Genomic DNA, 21,708 nt, shown 5'->3' with positions numbered 1-21,708 from the left:
GAAGGAAGGAAGGAAGGAAGGAAGGAAGGAAGGAAGGAAGGAAGGAAAATGCTCTGCTGTTGGGCTGTGCCCTAGCTGCTCACCTTTGGTTTTAACACCTATGGATTGTTATATAGACTAATGATAAATTCAGTCAGCCTTTTTGTACTTAAAAATAGCATTCTAAAAATTCTAGAAAGGGGCTGGAGAGATGGATCAGCAGTTAAGAGCACTGGCTTTTCTTCCAGGGGACCCAGGTTCAATTCCCAGCACCTACATGGCAGCTCACAACTGTCTGTAACTCCAAGATCTGACACTCTCACACATACGTACAGGCAAAACATCAATGCACATTAAAAAAAAATTATAGGAAGAAGAATCTTAACATATAGGAAAGGCAAGTTTAGATAATTGATTTCTTCTTTTGCTTCCCCTTCTTGGTATATCAAGTTTACAGAGTAGTGAATTATTACCGTACCAACCTGCTCTGGTGGCAAATATACATATATATACACACACCTATACATATATACATATTATTTTTATAACACTATTATATAAAAACAGTATATATATATGTATATACATATATACATATTTATCTTTATATAGTAGTGTTAAAAAATTTCCAATTTTTATATAACTCTCTGTTTTAACCAAATACAGTCATTATTCTGTCCTGTCTACACCAACGGAAGTGTCTTCGGATCAGCTCCTGTTTTCTTCTGAAATGACCTTGTCTGTCTTTGGTAGTGTTGCTTTCTAGGCCCATCTGACATGTTTCTTTTTTAGTTTCTGGCATATTTATTTCCCAAAGGAGTTCTATTTATTTGTAATAGAACAAAATGGTCCTGTTGGTTCTGCGCTCTTTTTTTTTTTTTTTTTTTTCTCAACAATTACAAGCATACCATGTAAGGGTATTTTGCCTGTGTGTACGTCTGTATACTGCAGGCATGCTGGGGTCCACTGAGACCAGAAGAGGGCTTTGAATCCCCTAGGTCTGGAGTTAAAGGTGGTTGTGTGATGCATTGTGGTGCTGGGAATAGAACCTGGATCCTCTGGGCTAGCCAGTGCACTTAACCTCTGAGCCATCTCTCCAGCCCCTTGTCCTGTGTTCTGGAGCATTTGAGGTCAAGCTTTTATTACCCTTCCCTTTAAGAATAAGAGAGTCATTAGCATCCTGTCCTACTCAAATCTGTCTCTGGGAATTTTCTGACTATGTCATCTTATATTGTAGAGATCTAATCTTTGAAATTTCATAAGTGGAATTCTTATGACTGTCCAAACGAGGGTTTTCTCAGGAACTTGTTTTCCTGTGAACGTGATCTTTGTACCTCCTTATTTTATGTTTTGGGTATCCTTACGATAAGTTTGAAATTTACTAGGCATGGTGGTAGCATCTGGAAGGAGGAGAGATAAGGGTCAGGAGTTCAAGGTCATACTCTATCACATACTGAGTTTCAGGCAGACAGGTAAGAAGGCAAGAAAGCAAGAGGAAAGGAAGGAAAGAAGGAAGGGAGAGGGAAAAAAAAATGCTTGTCTGTCTCCTCTCCTTCACAGGCCCCTAAGAAAAAAGCTAAGGAAAATAAGGCAGAAGCCCACTTCAACCGGCTGGTCGAACAATATAAGCAGAAGCTGTTGGGCCCTTCTAAAGGAGCACCCCTTATGAAGAGAAGCAAATGGTTCGATAGCTGATGCCACCTGCAGACTGTAAGAAAGCCATGCTTTTCGCTAAAGGAAAGAGGATCCCAGCTGATAGCCCCCGCTGCTGTCTCTGTGGGTTGTGTACATTCTTGTCCCTTCTCCAGTGTGGGGTTGGGTAGCACAAAGGAACACCTGAAAAGCACTATGGCTTCTTCCAACATGCCCATGTTGCTGCTGAAGCTGTGTGTGTAATTGCAGCTCACTTCTGTTCTCTTCTCAAATGGAAACTACTGTCGCAAAGTGTTTTGGGTACTGAATTTGAAAGGTGCCTATTTTGTTATGGAGTCTGTAAATGAGGAACTGTAACTTTTTGGAAGGGTCTCGTTTTTTAATATGCAAAAATACATTATTTATAAGGTGTTGTTTTTGTTTTTTCTGAATAAACCCTTTGAACATTTTTAATTCGGTTACGTCGTCAGCCAGAGCTGAGAACAGAGAAGAGCTGCGTACTGTGGTCTCTGTATGGGGACAAATGCAAACAACTGACAGCAGGGCCTGGCCCCAAGCAGCGCCTGAACAGTGTCTGCCCCTGGAGGGGAGTGGCCGGCTGGCCACCCGACCAAGGGTGACCCGGATGTATTCCCCAGGGCCTGAGGTGGGCAGCACAGTGAGCATGAGGCGCTAAGCTAAGGGCCCAGGCTGTGGGAGAGTATCAGATTAATCATACTAAATAATGAATTTACATGTTCTCCTGGTTGTTCCCTGCCCTACATGCCTTCTGAAGATTGCTCTTACCGTTCTTTCTCTTTTCTAAAGAAAGCTGGGGCAGAGGGTGGGACTATTACAGAGTCAAGGTCCACAAGGACCCCGACGTATGAAAAACGGGCCATTGTGAAAGGAAAATCAGTAGAGGCAAACAAATCCCCGTGCTGTACACGTTGATGCAAGATGTGGAGTAGATTGATTCTGCCACCCCAGAGCCTCGTGTCTGTCCCTGTGGCCTGGGAGCATTTCCTTAGGATCTTCTGTCTCTCAGATCCCCACTGAGCCATCAGCTCTGCTGGTGCTTCCTTGGGTAGCTGAAGTAGGGCTCTTACCTCCTTCCCCACTCCTAACTGGATTCTCGTGCCTGTTTGCTTTCTCCTGGTACTAATCACCATCCACAATTGTCTGCCTGTTAAAACTGCTCTGAGAGATTTTCTCGTGTCCGCCCTTACTCAGATATGTCTGGTTACAACTCTGGCACATAGTGGGTATGGAATAAGTAATTACTGAATGGGAAAAATAAGAAAGGAAAAGGAGCGATGGTAGTCCATAGAAAAGAGAAGGCTGAGAACGTAGGTCAGCCTGTGTCCTTGTCCTAATGCATTGCTTTAAAGGCTGCCCTCCCATAACATTGCTGAACCAGGCATAGAGCTGTTTCATGGTAATATCTTGGAAACTGCGTAGTGCCCTTGATGTTCTAGAGGTAGCGAAGGAGAAATCATGAAAACAGATGCTTTGGAGGTATCCCAGGGCAGGTGCTGTCTTTAGGGTCAGTTGGAGACAGTGACAGGAGGTTGAACATTCTTACAAGTCCCCAGCAATACATCTGTCCTAGGGACGGGGTAGGCGCCCCACAGAGAGTGTCAGAATGACCACAACCTGCCTGTCAGTTGATCTGTTCTCCCTTAGCCTACTCGGTCTGCTTGCCAGACGCCTTTCCTCCAGTACACATATACTCCTAATATTTGAAAATGTATCTTAACATTTAGCATTACAAAAAATTGCTGTTTTTTCAGAGATTATTGCCAGATTCTCCTAGTCCAGATATTTCTCTTTAGCAACACTGTGTGTTAAAACATCAGTCAGTTGCTTGGAAAGCTATTGCACAGTTCTTTAAGTGCTTTGAGGACGAGTTACCCTGTTTCTCAATGACCAGACTCCATATATGGTGTCCTCTTTGAGACATCTTCCCTGGGGCTCCTCAGGCAGCTCCTTGACCTCTTGCCATGCTGGTGGCGATGTAGGGGAAATCGTGCTTCCCTTTCCAGACGTGTGTTTCTCAATTAGCATGAGGGCTGTCTTCCACATTGCTTGGTGAATAAGAGTAATAAGCATTTGTGTTAGCATCCAAGACTAAAGGTCACAGTGAGAATGACCAAGTTTCGTCTGACTTTTCTTGTTTGGTTGTGCACTCGCTGGGCTGGCTCAGAGGTTAGCCCTCTAAGAGGAGAATCTTACTGTAGGCAGCCTTTTCTGGGCCTTACTTTTCCTTAGATAAGGTTTTGAGTTCCTGCTCTGTAGTGAGCCTGTGGCAGGGAATACGTTTCAGCTATTGTAGAAACAAGAACCATGGTTTCCTCTAGAATCCTAGAGCATGTGCTTCCTTGAGAGACAGTCACATGTCTGAACAATGGGGCTCCTGAGACCTGCTTCTTCAGTCCATCTTCTCCCTTTTGTGTGTGTCACAGATCATGCTTAGACAAACCAGGATGGCTAGGTAATACAATCTTTTGGGACCAATGCCATGGGTGTCTTTCATTGACTGAAATGTTAAGTGACACACAGCTATATTTCCAAGTGTCATAGTAAATAAAAAATGAATGTTGGGCTATATAGTGTTTATTATTAGCCCTAACATTATCACAGCAGCATTATTTAACCTGCTATCACAAATAATAAGACACAGACACCTGTTAGATTTATAATAGCCTTATTTACCTTGGGCCGGGCAGATATTTCTACCTCACCCTTTACCTCTCAGGCCCATCCGATGGCATCACATTAATCATGCTCATCTCAACTATCTTCTATCCATAATCATAATCCTATGAATACCTGCTTGTATTCTTCATCTGGGCCTTTCCACACGATTATTTGAGTCCTTTCTCCTAGCCTATGTGGTTTCTTCTCCAAGATAACCCATTGTGGCATCCTCCTTCTTCTCTTCCTTTCTATTCATTTCCCCTGATTCTCTTGAACCCAAAAGCCTGGGAACTTGAGCCATGCCTGCCTTGTTCTGCCCTGCCCAAGTATAGTCCATTTAATTAGCCAACCAGGCATGTCTTAGGCAGGTGTACACAACAAGGATGGGTGTAATCAGATCTTAAGGGCCAGTAACACCCATCACACCAACCTCCAACACCAAGCGTGCTTTTATGCTTTGGTCTTTTGTTTGTTTTGTTTTATCTGTGTATCTCTGGCTGTCCTAGAACTCAATCTGTAGGCCAGTCCTCGAACTCACAGAGATCCCCCTGCCTCTGCCTCCCAAGTGGTAGGATCAAAGGCATGTGTCACCACTGCCTAGATGTTTTTATCTTGAAAAGAAGTTTTCCTGGTTATAATTTAGAGCCCAGAACCTCAAGGCTCCAAAGAGCTTCTTTTCATCCATTTGGCCTTCAGTTGTCTGGGGAGACGGATGGTCAGCTGTGCCACAGTGAGTGCAGATGCTGAGTCAGCCTAGGACACACACACCTGCAGTCTCGGCTCTCTGGCTGCCCTCACTAGCCAGTTTCCTGCTTGATAACATTTCAGCTCCCAGTGGCATGTGTGACAAGTACCGGTCACTTCTACCATATGAGGAGCAAGTGTGCTCATACAACCTGGAACATTTCCTCACTTGTTTGCAGACAGCTCTTCCATGACTAAATCCACGCTGGCATGGCACTGCAGGATGCTGAGACAAGTTTATATTTAGTTCACCTCCGCCCCCGCTTTCCACTCACCTCTAACTGGCTTGGTAAGAGCCAGGGGGTAGATTTTCAGATTTCTTGTTGACTACTGTAGCTGTCATGCACACAGATTATCTACTTGGCTTCTGATTCGGAGCTGTGATTGGCTGCAGACCCCAGCTGGAGGCAGGTTGATGAAGGAGTAAACTGGGTAGGCTGGTGGACACTTCTGGGAACCAGTTCTGAGAAGGAAACTACTAAGTTTCCAAAAAGACCTTTTGGTTCATCCTGAATGTAGTGTGTTGATAAGCGTCAAGTCTGGTTGTCCCTGAATAGACACGTCTGCCCTGTCCAGGGCTGTCATCGAGCAGGTGCCTTCGCTGAACCATCTGCCTTGAAAACTCACCTGGACATAGGGTGGGGACACCATCTTTGTCCCTGAAAGCAAGAGTTATAGTTTATGTTTTCATACAGACCCCAATGCCTAACATGGATTTAGTCATAGCAGAGGCTTGTGTACTCCTGTGAGCTCTCGGGGTCGATCCAAGGCATAGCTGGGCGTGTGGAGGACAGCAGGACCATTCTCTAAAGTGATGCCAGTAAAACCTGAGTAAGAAGTGAACAATAATGAAGATAGTGCTCACAGGCTGAGTATGTAGCGTGTGTATCTATTTTCTCCTCTTACTCAGTCTTATTCCCTTTGTATTAGGTACTTTGAAAACAGCATTTCTTCTTTCTCTCCTACACTGTTGTCTGGGCCCCTGTCCACCAGCACCTCCTTTAGATGTCGTTTAATTTGTCCGAAGAGCTTGTCCAGTTTCTATCTTCCTGTCACCAAGAGCTGGATGGTGAGGGCTGAACACAGGCAGCTCAGCGCCAAGTAACTGTCAAATGTCTCTTCTCTGAGTCAGTCTCCCCAGCTCTCCTTTTCCCTTTTCTTCTTCTGGGCCTGCCAAACACATCCACGTCAGCCGTGAGAGAGTAAAGCCGAGCCGTGCATGCTCCCACAGGAATCACACCGTCTTTGTGCTCTAATCCAGTTGAGGAGGACACTGTGAAAGCACATCAGACCATGCATGGCCGAGGTCCGGAGCCTGGTCCCTAACGTGAAAGCACCAGCCACAGGCTGCCCAGCCCTCCCTCCAAACATTGCTTCGTAGCACCGGGCTTCTGGGGACAGTGGAGGCTCGGTTGGCAAAGGTGGGCTTTATGGCTGGCTGCAGTAGCACACGCCTGTACTCCTAGCACTCAGGAGGCAGAGGCAGGCAGATCTCTGAGTTCAAGCCCAGCCTGGTCTACAAAGCGAGTCCAGGACAGCCAGACTATGCAGAGAAACCCTGTTTCGGGGCGGGGTGGAGGAGAGTGAGCTTTACGCCAAGAAAATGAAGAGCTCACCAAATCAGCAAGAGGAGGCAGCCATGCTGGCCAGCGCCCCTGGAGGCATGTGTCTTGCCTTTCGTGGGACAGCGGCTGAGGTGGCAGCCCTATGCCAGGGGCACTCTGGATGGCACTTCCATTCCGGACCCATCAGTGGGAGGAGCTCCTGAGGTTTTCTTCCAGAAGGTAAGTCAACTCTGAACCACTTTACATGTCCTCTCCTGGCCAGTAGCCATGTCACTCAGTGACTTGAGTGACTGCTTAGAGCAGTAGGAACCAAACACTTGTCTGATGGTGTTGCATCAAGGATGAGTTGCACCCAGAGGTTCCCTGCAGACACAAGAGTGGCAAATGACAAAGGCATCCTGTAAAAACTGGCCAATTATGCAGAAGTTTCAATGGAAAACATTGTATATTATTATGTGTAAATTGTATAGAGCATATTTTTTAAAAATTAAAATTTTATGAAACTGTAAAATTACAATAAACTTATGGCATACATTTTAATCCCAGATACTCTCTTTTTAAACATTGACGCAACAGTACTGTAAGCCCATTTTATTTAGGATCTTATTGTGTAGGTCAGGCTGGCTAGAACATAGGATTCTCCTGCATCAGCCTTCCCAGTGCTCGGGTTTCGGGCACATGCCTCCACAGGTGGCCTGAGGACCCTTGTCTTCCTTCAGCTCTCGATGGATCTGCCTTTGGCCAGCCCACTGCTGTGGGCATTACTTGTCTTTTTCTCATCGTATTAGTGTTCTAATACGTATTAGTGTTCCCCCAAGACTGAAGACTGTTCTGTTAGGTTGGAGTGTGGCTCAGTGGTATCCCAAGCCCCTGGTTTGGATCTGCAGCTCCTCAGGGAGAAAAAGTGCTTTGTTGTGTTGAGTTATTCGCCAGCGGTGCATTTCAGCACTGGGCCCTGGCTTTTCTGAGATTAGCCCCTGACATGTGCGTGGGTTTTGAGAAGAGAGCTGACCCAGCCAGGTGAAACCTGTGAACACCAACCCTTTCCTACAGGTTCTTCTTAGTACACTGACCGTGTTGCCGTGCACTAAGATGCCTTGATATCAAAAGAAACCTTCAGTCCATAGAGGCTTGGACCCCCTCTCAAATCACAGCCGAGGTGGCAGTACCTGTTTGTGGAGCTTGGTGTAGTCTGTGGAGCTACCCAAGGACGTCTCCCTACCTCCCCCCAAGAGATGTGTGCTGAGCTGGGCACACATGGCTGAGTAAGGCTGCCTGGCTTGAAGCCCTTCATCTCTCCAAGCTCTGTAGCCCTTTGCCCTCAAAGCACAGTGCCCTGGTGAAAGGCATTGATGGGGCAAGCCTCCCTTCCCTCTGTTACAGCAGAGAGAAGAGGGTGAAGCCCGAGTCTCCCAAGGTGGTTTAGCCACCTGGGCCAGAACAGCCCACTGTCTCCAGGGGCTACTTAAGGAACCTGGAAATGTGTCTTCTTAGGTCCTGAATGTTTTTGTTTTGGGTGTTAGAGTGGTTTCTCTTGCAGATTAAGTATTAAAAAAGGAAGGATACGTTCCCTTTTTTGAGACCGGTTTGTCATATCCTCAGTTGGCATTGCATGAGCTACAAGGCTAAGAATGACCTTGAGTTTCTATTCCTCCTAAGTGCTGAGATCATATGATCTTGCGCATGCAGCAACACACCTGGCCTATTCAATGCTGGGGATGGAGTTCAGGACCTCATGCATGCCAGGCAAACATCACCAACTGTGCGTACCCTCAGCCCCAGAAAGAGCAGTTCCGATGCCATGCTCTTTGGATGGTAAAGCCTTTGAGAACGTCCCCCACGTAATTAATTTAAAGTTTTTATTATAAGTCTCAATTTGAAAATTAGGCCCTTGGCTCTGCTTCTCCCCTTTCTTCCCCCTTAAGTCAAAAGAAACCACTTAGAGGTGTATTAAACATTTTTTTTGCTTCTTTCTTTTATGCTTTCAGAAGCCAAACTTGTGTGTGCGTGTGTGCATGCGCATGTGCGTATACACACAAATGTGTGAGCATATAAGAAGTGTTTGAACCCAGAACACATTTGTTTACGGCCTTTCTTCCTTGTGGCTGGGCTCTGTATCTTGGCTCACCACAGAGTTGCTTGCACGCAGCTGGTGTGGATCCATTCCACCGCTTTTCTAACTTTTCCCAGAATCCAAAGACATCTCCATTCCCCTGGAGGTCTGGTAATGGCTGTTGTCCATAGTCACGGCAATCTCCAGGGAGGGCCATGGCCATCTGACAAGGACTATTACAGGGACATTAGGCTTGAAGTACCCGCACAGGGAGTTGTGTACCTTTGAACCCGACTGCAAGATCTGTAGACAGCTTACAACACTGATGAGCTGGGAGTCTGGTTCTCCAGCCCGCAGCTGTGTGTGGGTGCGGCTGGCAGCCAGCCACTGGAACCAGTCCCGGGGAAGGAACAGACTCTTGGAAGAGCTATTTGCTTGCGCGTTCTCACTCTTCCCCAGAGAACAGGCAGGGCAAATGGCAGTCACTAATAGCAGCAGCTGCCCTGCTCACGGTGCAGTGTGCCAGGACCAGCTTACTGGGTAAGATGCCCTCGCCCCGAATGCCCAGAGGCCAAAAGGTGCTGTCTGGAAGGGCAGACCTGAGGCCCTGCCCAGGTGCCTCAACTTCTCCCACACTCTGGGACTCGGCTAGTTAGCAGAGGCAAAGGACCCTCTGCAGAGCCATTTGTCGTCTCTTCAGCTCTCTCTGCAGAAGAGCTTTCTTTGTCCAACTTGGGAATATACCTGGAAACAACAGGCACTTAAAATTAATGCAGTGTTCCAGGTGTCCACGGGAGGTCCCAGCACAGGGTTCCGGTGCCAGGCTTACCTGCTGAGCCATTTATTTATTTATTTTTAATATTGCTTTTCAGATACAGTTTCTAAAATTCTTCTTTTTTTTTTTTTTTGTAAATTACCTATTTCATAATAGGTAATTTAAATTCAAAATTTTTTTAGAGACTTAAATTCCACTCAAAAAATTACCCATTCATGATCTTTTAATTCTGTTATCTGCTGGGTGGTGGTGGTGGTGGTGGTGGTGCGTACCTTTAATTCCAGCACTTGGGAGGCAGAGGCAGGAGGATAGCTGTGAGTTTGAGGCCAGTCTGGTCTACACAGTGAGCTCCAGGATGGTGAGGACCACATAGAGAGACACTGTCTCAACAAACAAACAAATGAACAACAACAAAAGAAACATGAATTCTAGTACCTCAGTTTTCAGCATGGCAAAAACCCAGTTTAGAGATGTCATTTGTTTCCCACTGCGGAAGTGTAAAGCTTATCTTTAGGTCCATTTCCCCAGTGCCCAAATACTTGAAAGTTGAAGGAATGTAATTATCAACCATAAAGCCAGTTAGAATAAGAAATGGTGCTTCTTCTCCAAACATTCTTTCCTTGAATCTGTATTTAACTTTCTCGGGAAAATCAAAGGCTTCATTATGCTGCCGAGGGCTGTGGTTCCTGTGCTGCCGTCAGGAGTCACCTCCAGAGCGTTCATCCTGAGCTCACTTCCTCCCACTGGCCCCTATAGTCACGTGCACATACTCATAACAGAAAATGCACATATGCAAAATCTTTAAAAATGCAGACTTGTAGTTTGGAGGAGTGGCAGAGGGAAGACTGCATGCTAGCGGATAAGGTGGGCAAAATAAACCAAGTGCTCTGAAAACAACAACATCAAAACAGCAAGATCCAAGTCACCATCCAGAATGAACCAGCAGGCTATGGGCTACACCAAGGGTGGACTGACCTCTAGAAAGGACTCATCAACATCCCCTCGGCGATGCTAAGCCCTTGGCCACAGTGGCTGCGATACTGAAAGTGGGTCTGCTTAAGGCCCCATATTAGGTGCCAAATTCTCTCACTGCAAAAATATATCTCTCATCACAAGGAAAATAAAGACAGTTTATTCTGAAGCAAAATATGAATGACAATGCCTTGGCTACACAGATGTTGGTCATCCCAAATACTGTTTTCCAATGTGGTAATTTTATGATTTTTTTTTTCAGAATTAAAAAAGCTGTAAATTAAGGTACTTAAAAATACATTGTTTTTCATGGTTACACAACACTTGATGGCTTTGCTATGCCATAATTTACTTAACCAGCTCCATAAATGTCCTTGGTTTCTGTCTCAAGTTTCTTTTGCTGTCGCTGTGATAAAGTTACTCGAACAAGAACAACTTCCAGAGAAATGGTTTCTTTGGCTCACAAGTCCAGGCAGCAGAGGCCCGAAAGACCTCGTCATGCGCGCTCAGGAGCAGACAGCAGCGACCGCCTGCGTGCTTGCGCTGGCTTGCCCTCTCCCGTCCAGTCAGGCCTGGACCCAGCGCAGGAAACGGAGCCCTCGCTCAACTAAACCAATTAAGAGAATCCGTCACAGGCATGCGCAAGGCCCGTCTCAGCCGCGCCTAGGGTTTGCACAGGGGACAGCGCCCACCGTCAGTTTCTGTGAAGAATGACCTCGCACATGTGTCTCTATTAGCCACGTGTTTTGTTTGCTGTGCTTTGACATCCGCGACCTTCCAGATGGCCCACGTGGCTAATTAACACCTAGAGCAGAGGTTCTCAACTTTCCTAAATGCTTCGACCCTGTAATACACTTCCTCGTGGTGTGGTGACCCCCAAGCATAAAATTATTTCATGACTGTAATAATGAGTCATAACGTGAATATCTGTGTTTTCCTATGGTCTCAGGTGACCCCTGTAAAAAGGGTCAATCCAAGCCAAAGGGCTTGCAACCCACAGGGTGAGAACGGCTGACCTAGAGAGATGGAGCAGCTGGCCTGGGGGTCACCTTTCATAGAAGAGAGTAACTCCGAGGTCAGGTCCTCAGTCACTTCCTTTATCTTAGGTCCCACTCATTAAGCCAGTATGCTCCCTCCCTAACGTCCAGGGCTAGGCTCTGGACATCTCAGGGTCCTGCTGGTGAGGGCCTGTTGGCACTGTTCCGTCACTCTGAGTTGTGCGAGCTCTACTTTGCTCATGGAGATCACAGTAAAGGCTATGCCTTCCCTTGTTCTATCTGCGTCCTGTGGGCACACGTGGTCCCTCATTGCCTCTTTTCTTGGCAGCTGTGAATAACAGAGTCTTGTTTTAGGCACAGCTGTGGGTCTAGAGAGATGGCTCTGTGGCTGAGCGTATACCCTGCTTTTGCAGAGAACCCAGTTTGGTTTTTAGCATCCTCACTGGGTGACACACAGCCACTCTGACTCCAGATCCAGAGGCTCTCTTCTTCCGGCCTCCTCAGGCGCCCACACTCCCATGCACACAGCCACACAACTAAAAATAAAAGCTTTCTTCCCTCGGAGGGACAGAGTTGTCTGCATCACCTTAGCTAATCAAAACAAACCCTGGATACATTTGAAAACAGTCATTTTGCCAGCCATGATGCTTGTCATCTCGAGGCTCAGGAGGCAGAGGCAAGTATCACCGTAAGTTGAGGGACAGCCTGGTTTGTGTGGTGAGTTCTAAACCAGTGAGGGCTTCCTAGAAAGACCTCCCCAAACAAACAAAATCCCAGAACCAAGCAACAAACAATGAGTCATCTGTTGCTTGGCTTCAAGGGACCTGGTGTCCGTAGGATATGTAGAAGAAAGGAGAGTAGTGGAAGGCGAGTTGTCCTGTTGGCTCATCCCTGTGATTCCAGCAGCCGGGGCACTCGGGTAGCGGCTCTGCCAGCCTGGGCTACAGGGCGAATCTCTGCCTAAGGAAGAGAGGAGGGGAGGAGGGGAGGAGGAAGGGAGGAAGGGAGGAGGGAGGGAGGAAGGGAGGAGGGGAGGAGGGAGGGTGGAAGGGAGGAGGGAAGGAGGGAGGGTGGAAGGGAGGAGGGAAGGAGGGAGGGAAGGAAGCAAGGACTAAGCTTGGAGGAAGTAGGGAGATGTCTCAGTGGGTAACAGAGCTTATTTCATAAGCCTGAGGACCTGAATTCAAATCCATAGCATCCACACAGAAGGCAGGATGTGGTTAAGCACATGCCTGTGATTCTACTGCTCTGGGACTTGCTGGCCCCCAGCCTGGCTCCAGTTCAGTGAGAGACCCTGTGCCCTCCTCTGGTCTGGGGGGGAAAAAAAGGCCAAAAAAGGAGGCATTAAAAAATGTTCATTTTTTTTCTGATTATAAAACAAAATATATATTCAATAGAGAACATTTTTAAAGTGCAAATAATTTTTTAAAGATTTATTTATACAATGTTTTGTCTGCATGTGTGCCTGCAGGCCAGAAGGGGGCACCAGATCTCACTAGAGATGGTTGTGAGCCAACATGTGGCTGTGGGAATTGAACTCAGGACCTATGGAAGAGCAACTAGTACTCTTAACCTCTGAGTCATCTCTCCAGTGCCCAAAATAATAAATAAATAAAAAATTATAACCTATACATTCTGCAAAAGCTTAAACATAAGATTAGCAAATAATCCAATAATTGCCCTCCTTAATATATCACCCAGAGAACTAAAAGCAGGAATTTCAACACAGGCCTATTAGTATACAAATAGCCAAGAGGAAGAAACAATCTAAAAAGCCATTGTGCGCTGGATGGGTAAAGTGTGCTATGTCCCCACATGTAATGAAACAGCACTCAGCTATGAAGACAAAGAGAATTCTAAAACATACTGCAGTGTGGATGAACGGTGAAAACATGCTAAAAAAAGTGAGTCAGGACCAAAAGGAAAACGTTACATGAGTTCACATCCACAAAGTATCAAAATAGATAGATACACCTGCAGAGAAAGAAGGTGTAAGTTAGCGAAAGCAGCTGGAGGCTGAGAGGAAGGGGCTCAAAGGAAACAGTGGGAGGGAATATGGGCAGATGGTTCTGAAAAGTGAAAAATCACAGGAGGGAAACTTATGCACTATTGTGAATCTGCTTGATGCTACTGTATCACATACTTAAAATGGCTGTATATATTTTATCAGAATAAAACCAAAACTATCTCCTTATCCAAGGTTTGTGAGTGCGAGTGTGTGTGTGTGTGTGTGTGTGTGTGTGCACTTTATAAAATTTGATGTGAAATATATATGAATTTATTTTCCTCTCTTTCTGCCTTGGGAGTTGAACCCAAGGTTTCGTGTACGCTGCGGTGCTTTAAATATGAATGCAAAAGGAATGCCCACCCCCATAGGCTTTGGATACTTAGCCATCAATCAGCCAGGGCCTATGTTAAACAACTAGGAGGCGTGGTCTTGTTGGAGGAGGCGTGGCCTTGGAGGAGGAAGCGTGTCACTGGGTGGCTGTGAGGCAGGCCCCGTGTCTTTCTCTTCTGGCTGCCTTCTGTCTGTTTGTGGAACCCGCTGCTACCGTGCCTCCCTCCATGCCTCCATGCTTCCCGCCATGATAATGGACAAAGCCTCTGAAACTGTAAGCAGTGCCCAGGTAAATGATTTCTGCTGGAGGAGTTGCAGAACACTGACCGAGACGTAAGCTCAGCGCGAACTCCACCACCTGAGCTACAGCTCTAGCCTAACGTCTTCTTAAACGGACTCCCGTCACCCTAAACTGGAATGGCCTCAGCGTGGTTTACTCCATTGGCTTACTGCTGCAAGTAAGGCCACCGCCTGATGTTCTGAGTATCACTTTAACGCATCCTTTGTGGGGAATGACGGTCCAGTCGGAATCTGTTTATCTGGGCTTACGGTGCGAGAGAAGGGCAGACCTGTCGCAGGATGTTCAACGCCATTGTGAGCCCTGAGACCGTGGATTGTAAAAACCTGTTTCTAATTGTGGCATGGCCCAGTCTTTGATCCTAGAGCTTTCTGTTTGCTGTAAACAGGTAGTTGTGGTTGTGGTGTGGCTCAGCCCTTGCACACACCTTTTATCCAAGAGCTTTCTGTAAACAGGATTAAATAGAGTTAACCCTAGGTCAGGAGGCAAAGCAAGCAACCAGTTGAGAGGAAGTGAACATGGAAAAAAAAAAAAACAAAAAAACCCCATGAAGTCTGGAGGATGGATAGAGAGTTGCACAGGAAGGAGAAAGGAGGGACACGAGGTGAAAGGCATTTAAGACAGTATGGAGAAGGAGGAAAGGCTTTTTCTTCTGGGACGTCAGCTGGGTAGGAAGGTCAGCTGGGTGCTTTTTCTGCCTCGCTGAGCTATTAGTCTTACACCCCAATATCTGGCTCTTGAGTCTTTATGGGTGAAATAGAACAATTGAGATTTTTAAAAATAAAACCACACACATTCCCTCCCAGCCATTAACCAATTATCATTAACCATGTGATCAAATAATGGCTCCCAAGGCTGTGGTTCCATCTGCACTGGGCAGACTCCTGCGCTCTGGCCTCTATTGGCAATCATCACCCACCCACACGTCTGCCAATCTTGCATCATTCTATTTTTATAATTTCCGACATATTGTATATCTAATATGATAAGGCAAGCTTCCCTCTTGTTCACCTTCATTTTTTTTTTTTCTCAATTATTCCCATACACGTTTGTCTTTTGAGACAGGATCTCTCTACTTAGCACAGGCTGACCTGGACTTTTATTTAAACCAGGCTGGCCTTCAACTCATGGAGATCCACCTGCCTCTGCCTCCTGAGTGCTGGACCATCATGCCAGATGACCTTTCCAACTGCTCTTTTCTTTAGTTGGAGCAACTTAGCTCTTCAGGATGTTCATTCAAATCTTCCTGTGTTTGAACATGACAGGCGTTTCCATCTAATTATGTCATGAGATTTCAAAGTTGGAAATGTGAAGCTGTGGACTTCCTGTGACCCACCCCGTTGGGACAGAGTCCCTGGAGTCTTTGTTATTGTCCTCTCTGTCCCCTGCCTGCCTTCTCCCATTGTGTTTTCTAATTGGTTGTTGCTAGTTGAGGAGGAAGCTATTGAATTTTGCATCCAGCTACTTTATTAAATTCTCCTGTTAGTTCTAATAGCTTTTCAATTTATTCTTGTGGGCTCTCTGGAGCCTTTTCCACAAACCAATTCAAATGAATAATTAACTCTCCAGCTGAATCAATGACCTTACTGGTCTCCTGTAAATGGAAGGAATTCGGCTGATGGAGAATACTGTGGAAATGCAGAGTAAAGGGGAAGGTTTGGAGCATCCCCATAGGCTTAAGTATGGTCACATTCTTCAATTCATCATTTTGCTGCTCGAAATCCATCCTGAAATAAGCAATCAGAGCTGTAACAGAATTTAAAACTGAAGACGTGCACTGCAGTGCTTTGTATTTATAATTATGGAAACTGCAGACCATGCCCTGATTCTTCATATTAGCAAGATGGCTCAGTGTTGGGTTTAACCCCAGCTGTCTCTCATTCTCCCCACTCCATCGCGGTCTGCTCTTCTCCACTGAGCTTACCTTTGTATATTCTGTTTCGTCCTGTTTCGTATGCTGTCTTACCCACTCCTTGTCCCATTATGGCTCAGGCCCATGGCTGAGGTCAGGCACATGGGAAACACTTAGGGGCCGAGATCCTAACATGGGAAGTGGCTGTGGAGATGCTTAGGACACATTCTCAAAAGTTTCAACTGCAACACATCCACTGATCTAGGAGACTCCAGAGCTGGCATGGCTCGTTAGAGTTTTACAAATGACCATAAACTGACTTAAAGGAGCCTCGCTCTGCTCTCTCAGAAAATGTCCTCCCTTAAGCAGGAAACCATTACGGGGCAAAGATCCAGCTGTAAGCAACCACTACTCCCTCAGAGAGGCAAATGCCTCCATCCTGAAGAAAATGCTGGATGAGTCGCCACAGCGTTTATTGCGCCCATACCTTGGATAAAATATGGCCACAAATACTTTGCTACCCCTTACTTCTAGTCAGAGGTGGAGCTTGTCTCTCCTTTTCCCCTTCCTTCCTTCCTTCCCTCCTTCCTTCCTTCCTTCCTTCCTTCCTTCCTTCCTTCCTTCCTTCCTTCCTTCCTTCCATCTCTCTTTTCAGGATGTACTCTTGGCTGTCTTGGAGAACTCACCACCCTCTGCCTCCTGACTGCTAGGATTAAAGGCATGCCTGGCCCTCCTTTTGTTAAATATGAGATCTCTTTATGACTTCTTTTGGCCAACGGAATGTGGCAGAAGTGACTTCATATAGTTTCTGAGGATGGATAATTTCTTGGACTCTTTGGCACACATTCTTGGAAGCCAGTCTCCTAAAGAGGCTTAGCTATCTCACGACCATACTGTGGGAGCCTGAGGTAGCCACATGGAGAAGATCACACAGGAAAGCAGCAATGCATTGGGCATGGGAAGGGAGCCATTGGCCTGGCCAATGGCTGGGTGCAGCTAAGCAAGCGAGCCCTTGGCCAGGTCCTACAGGTGAGAATCATGAGAAATAAGTAATTGGAATCATACTTTAGAGACGGTCTCTCCACATGCCTTAAATGGTAGGCAAGCACTTTGCAACTAAGCTATACCTCTGGTTCTTGGTTTTTTACACAGTCTTGTTCTGGAGTCTATGCTATCTTTGAACTTGTGATCCTCCTGTCTCAGTTTCCTGAGTGCTGGCATGTGCTACCATCCCTTCCTAGAAAGGCTTTTCTTGGTGCAGTCCCAGCTTTAGGCCTGGAGGATTCTGAGCTGGCTGCCAGCCCCGGACATAGCACTCACACTAGAAGGAAACTGTAATATCCACAAAAGGGCCCCATCTCAAAAAAGTCAGTGCTTGATTCCAGCCCAGGTGTCTGCCAGGCTTCTGACTTTGTAGGCTGAGAATTTAGGGGCCTACTACTGTTATTCTATTCACAATTGATTCTCCATAGGCCTGGCATACCAGAGTGCTAACACCAGTATTGATGCCAAGGTGTGGGGTTCCTGGTTACATGATTCAGGGGCTTAGTATTTAGAGCACACCGTAGTCCATTCCTGAGTGTTTAGTTTCAGGGTTATGTGGCACTTACCCTACTTATTATAGAAGAACTTAATTCCAGGGTTCTTTGTTGCCTGCAGTATTTGGCATCAGAAGTTTTTAATCTCAGGATTAAACAGTGCCTCTGACATTTGCTATCTCAGTATTTGGTAGACGTAATATTTAGCAGCGAGGTACTTATTGGCCCTAGTACTCAGTGGCTGTCATACTTGGAATCCTCCTCTTTAGTGGTCACATAACTCAGAGGCCACAGGACATGGGGGCCTCTTGCACGTTGGTGATGGAGCGCCTGTCCCGAGTCTCTGCTGCTGCCTCTGAGCCACACGTGCTCCAGGCAGTTCTTCAGTCTGCCCTGTCGTCAGTTTCCTGCCCTCGCTGCCAGTGTCCTCTGCTCATAAGCAGTTTTTCAGTCCCCTGGCACAGCTTCATTTGAAAACGCACTTTTCTGCAGTGCACAAGAAGATTTTTCTTCCATTTTTCAGAGTTCAGCTGTTTCTGAATCATCTCCTCCGCTCCTCCCTGCCCCCCTCTCCTTTGCTCCCAAAATGGAGTACGTTTCACAGTGGGAACTATGGAATTTTCCATGCCTCACCTCCACCTACAAACAGGAATGTTACTTGGCACAAGCTTGCTGAGCAGACAGGGCAGGTGTTTGTCTAAAGGGATCAGTGGGCACAAATACCATGCAAGTGAGAGGAGGACGGCGGTGTCAGCTAGGACATATGGTAGACCCCTGGAAGGTGGTGGGCCTCGGCTCACCTCTGGCCTATAGTGTCACCCTGGGGCCTCTCTGAACTCCCACGTGCTGACTGTTTCGCTGGACACAACACAAGTCTCTCCAGGGGAGGCATCTAGCAGGAGCACGCCTGAGTGTCCCCGACTCTCCTGAGGTCACCAGCAGTGACTGTATGCATGGCCGTATTTATGGCTGGCTGCTGTGACCTGCCAGCCAGCAGCGGGGGATGCTGGGGCCACCGAGAAGAAAGGGAAGTTGCCCTCATCCTCCGTCACCAGGAGGGTCGTCCTTTCTCCAGCTCGAGTTTGGACTCTGCCTCATGAGGTGTACTTTCCCAAGGGTTTAGCCAAGGCTCCCATCTCTTCCTCGTCTCTCTTCAGTCCCCTTTAACTCATAAACACTCGCTAAGCATCCCAGCCTGTGGCCGTGGACTGAGCGCTAAGGAGATGAGACAGTGCGCAGCCCATGTTTGAGGAAGAGCGACAAGCTTCTGGCCATGATTCTTTCATGTCTTAGGGGCGAGCAAATTACATTCTTGGGTCCATGTTTAGGACTCAGACTTTGGTTCAGTTCAGCCTCCTCCTTTTTAGTTCTGGTCTAAACCCCCTCTGCCTGGGAAACTTCCTTCTCCCCACTAGTTCATACAGGAGCAGCTGAAACATGGGAAGGCAGAGGCACATAGAGGAGCCCCTCACGCTGGAATCTGGTCAAAGTGTCTGGCTTGCTGGGAATCAAGGACTTTGGCACAATTACCAAAATGTGCTGTCAACATTGCCTGCATGGAGACAACATTCCCTTTATAGAGAGATAATTTCAAATAAGAATGTTGAAAGAGCTATGAACCATAAGGTTGCATGCCAAAGGTCTTCCTCTTTGCCCAGATGTTTTCTGGAGCTCTCCACAGACATGGCTATTAACTTTTGCTCACAGTAAAGAGCTCCACATAACCTTTGCCTCCATACATCCCCTGTGAGCCAGGGCTGTACTCCATCTGCTTTAATCCCATTCAGTGCACACCAGGAAACGCTTCCCGGTTTCCTTCACAAGAAAAAGAACCCTTTGAGATGAGACGTCAGGAGACCCAAAAATCATACATACGGCTACGGTGGAGACACAAGTGTGACTGTCTTTAGGGAAGCCCGCCTGCTCAGCCCACATCTCCTCTAGTTAACTCCAACTCTTCCCCTTTCTGGCTCGTCCTGAAATTCTTTTCTGCAGTCAGTAGTCATGGCTTCACCTGATGGGAGGTCCCTCAACAGAACTCAGGTTGCTCCGGTGGCAGCATGGAGCTGTGTCTCCAGCCCTCCCCAGTGCCCTGATGCAGCCCCTGAGGATAGGAGGAGGGCTGTGAACCAAGAAGACTATCCTGGCCTCTTCATTTTCATAGGTAACCTCTGTCCTGAAACTTGGGACATTGTTCCGAAAAGTTTGACAATTTTAGACTCTTATGACAATTTAAAAGTTACATAGGCTGCAATTTAGTCTTCCCTCTAGGGTGATTTAGACTCTCGGTTAAGACCTTTAGCTCTTTTGATTAAAACAGAGACATTTAATATCACCAGTGGTGTCCCAAACTCCCTCCAGCGTTCTGCATTAACCTTCCGTTCTTGCCTGTGCTAAGAATGAATGCTCTTTTTCTTTAGTCTTTTCCTTTTCATTCTCTTTTTTCCCTTTTCCAGTGTCTCCTACCTCAACTCCTGCCTCAACCAGAGGAGGCATCAGGCTCCCTGGAGGTAAACCAAATGGATCCTGCATCCTGATTAATGTCCCTAGTGCCACCCTTAAGACTCCTCTTCTTACCAGTGATCTTCAGCTCAGCTTCTGTGCATCTCCAGGGCCAAGCTGGAGACTCCTGCAGATTATGGACAGAGTCCGACTAATCTCATGACTCCTGCTTCCGTGCTCAAAGGGAACTCCATCTGCTCAGACTCTGACCAGTGGGCGGCCCCATGGTGTCCTGGCAGATGTGTAACTGCGGGCTTTGGAGAAAGTATTGATTTGTAGTGTTTGCCCATTCTGGTGGTGTAAATACTCCCATTGTAGTCTGTTGTAAGCTACCGACGCGGCATTAGCTAGACATCACAGATGCTGTAACAGGTGTCAACTTAAACAGCGCTGACACAGTGAAACAGGAAGCTGTATGCTTTTAGGCATAATTTAAAAAAATACATTGATTTGTAATTTTACTATTTAAATTTTATGATACTCAATGTATTCACACGTAACTATAAGAAATAACACAGGAGGCTGGAGAGATGGCTTACTGGGTAAGAACACTGGCTGCTTTTCCAGAGGACCAGACCTGGGTCCCATTCCAGGCACCCACGTACAACTCACAGCAATCTATACCTCCAGTTCCAGAGGATCTTTTGCCTCTCTGGCCTTTGAGAACGCCATACATACAAGATGCACAGATACATGCAAGCAAAACATCTTGCACATAAACGAAAAGTAAAAGAACACTGAGGGGGCTCACATTGTCTAGCCAATGATGGTATCTTATAGAACCAAATTGCATTCAGGGACCTAATGCTGATGTGCTTGTCCACCTTGCTCAGATTCATGTTTCGTCTGCCGTCGCCTGTGTGTGGGAGCGTGTTAACGCATGTGGCTTCCACTGTCAGGAAACAGAATCGTCCCGAGACAAGGCACCCTCCAGCCGCACCCTTACAATCTAGTTGCTGTTCTCCACTTACCCTGCACCTTTGTTAAACTGAATATTTAATCTCGTCAATTAAGCACGCTATATAAATGAACTTCTGTGGTTCAAATCCCCATTTAACTATGTCTATCATTAAATTTTGAGTGAATTGCAGATTGACGTGGAGTTGTGAGATATAACACAGAGAGCAAGGAGTGACGGCGTGCTCCTACAATCCCAGCACATGGCGGCTGGGAGTGGGAGGATCGCTGTGGGTGTGAAGCCAGCCTGGATCACAGTGACCTGCGGCGATCCTGGGCTGCAGTGTGAGACCATCTCCGCCGAGACAGACGATGATAATGCAGAGACACTTTAAGCCTTTTCGCAGCCTTTCCTCCACCATGATGTCAGGCAGAATGGTAGTCAGAGTCAGGACGTTGACTCTGACACAGGTAAGACACAGAGTGTTTTCGTCACCATAAGGGTCCCTCCTGCTGTGCTTTCAAAGCTGCCCGCTCTCTTTTCCCCTTCCATCCCCAGAGCCTGGCACCCATGAATCTGTTCTCTCCGTCTTTAATCGTGCTGGTTAAGTAACATCAGATGAACAAGATCTCATGGCCTGCATCTGTTAGGACTGGCTTTTGGGCCATCAAGTTGGTGCCTCTATGAACCTGTTCTTGCAGTATTCTGAGGTATGGACGAGGTTAAAACCACAGCCACTCAACGGTCAGCCCACCAGAGGACCTTGAGCCGTGTCTAGTGTTTAACGTCAGCATAAAGAGCCCTGAACAGGAAATGCAGGGTTTCCTACAAGCATCTCGTTTTACTCTTTCGGACCAGTGTCTG

At 46.8% G+C, this 21,708-nt stretch overlaps 1 protein-coding gene and 1 long non-coding RNA gene across 3 annotated transcripts in view; one reads left to right on the top strand and one right to left on the bottom strand.

The window, feature by feature from the left end:
- Positions 1–2,041, top strand: part of Rbm28 (RNA binding motif protein 28) — a 31,873-nt gene extending 29,832 nt beyond the window's left edge. For both annotated transcript variants that reach the window (XM_055608107.1, XM_055608106.1), the window contains exon 19: positions 1,540–2,041. In XM_055608107.1, the coding sequence (XP_055464082.1) occupies positions 1,540–1,674 (135 nt within the window). In that variant the 3' untranslated portion in view covers positions 1,675–2,041. The remainder of the gene's footprint in view (positions 1–1,539) is intronic.
- Positions 2,042–10,557: 8,516 nt separating this feature from the next.
- Positions 10,558–20,109, bottom strand: LOC129677494 (uncharacterized). Its single transcript, XR_008720208.1, has 2 exons — positions 20,022–20,109; positions 10,558–12,378 (listed from the first exon to the last, which is right to left on the bottom strand). It is a non-coding gene; the product is annotated as an uncharacterized LOC129677494 (long non-coding RNA).
- Between the last annotated feature and the right edge of the window lie 1,599 nt (positions 20,110–21,708).

The sequence above is a fragment of the Psammomys obesus genome, unplaced genomic scaffold (genome assembly GCF_907164565.1).
Source record: "Psammomys obesus unplaced genomic scaffold, mPsaObe1.curated_primary_1811, whole genome shotgun sequence".
NCBI classification, from domain to species: Eukaryota; Metazoa; Chordata; class Mammalia; order Rodentia; family Muridae; genus Psammomys; species Psammomys obesus.
Note: the sequence above shows the minus strand (reverse complement) of the source record. Positions and strands in the feature narration are given on the sequence as shown.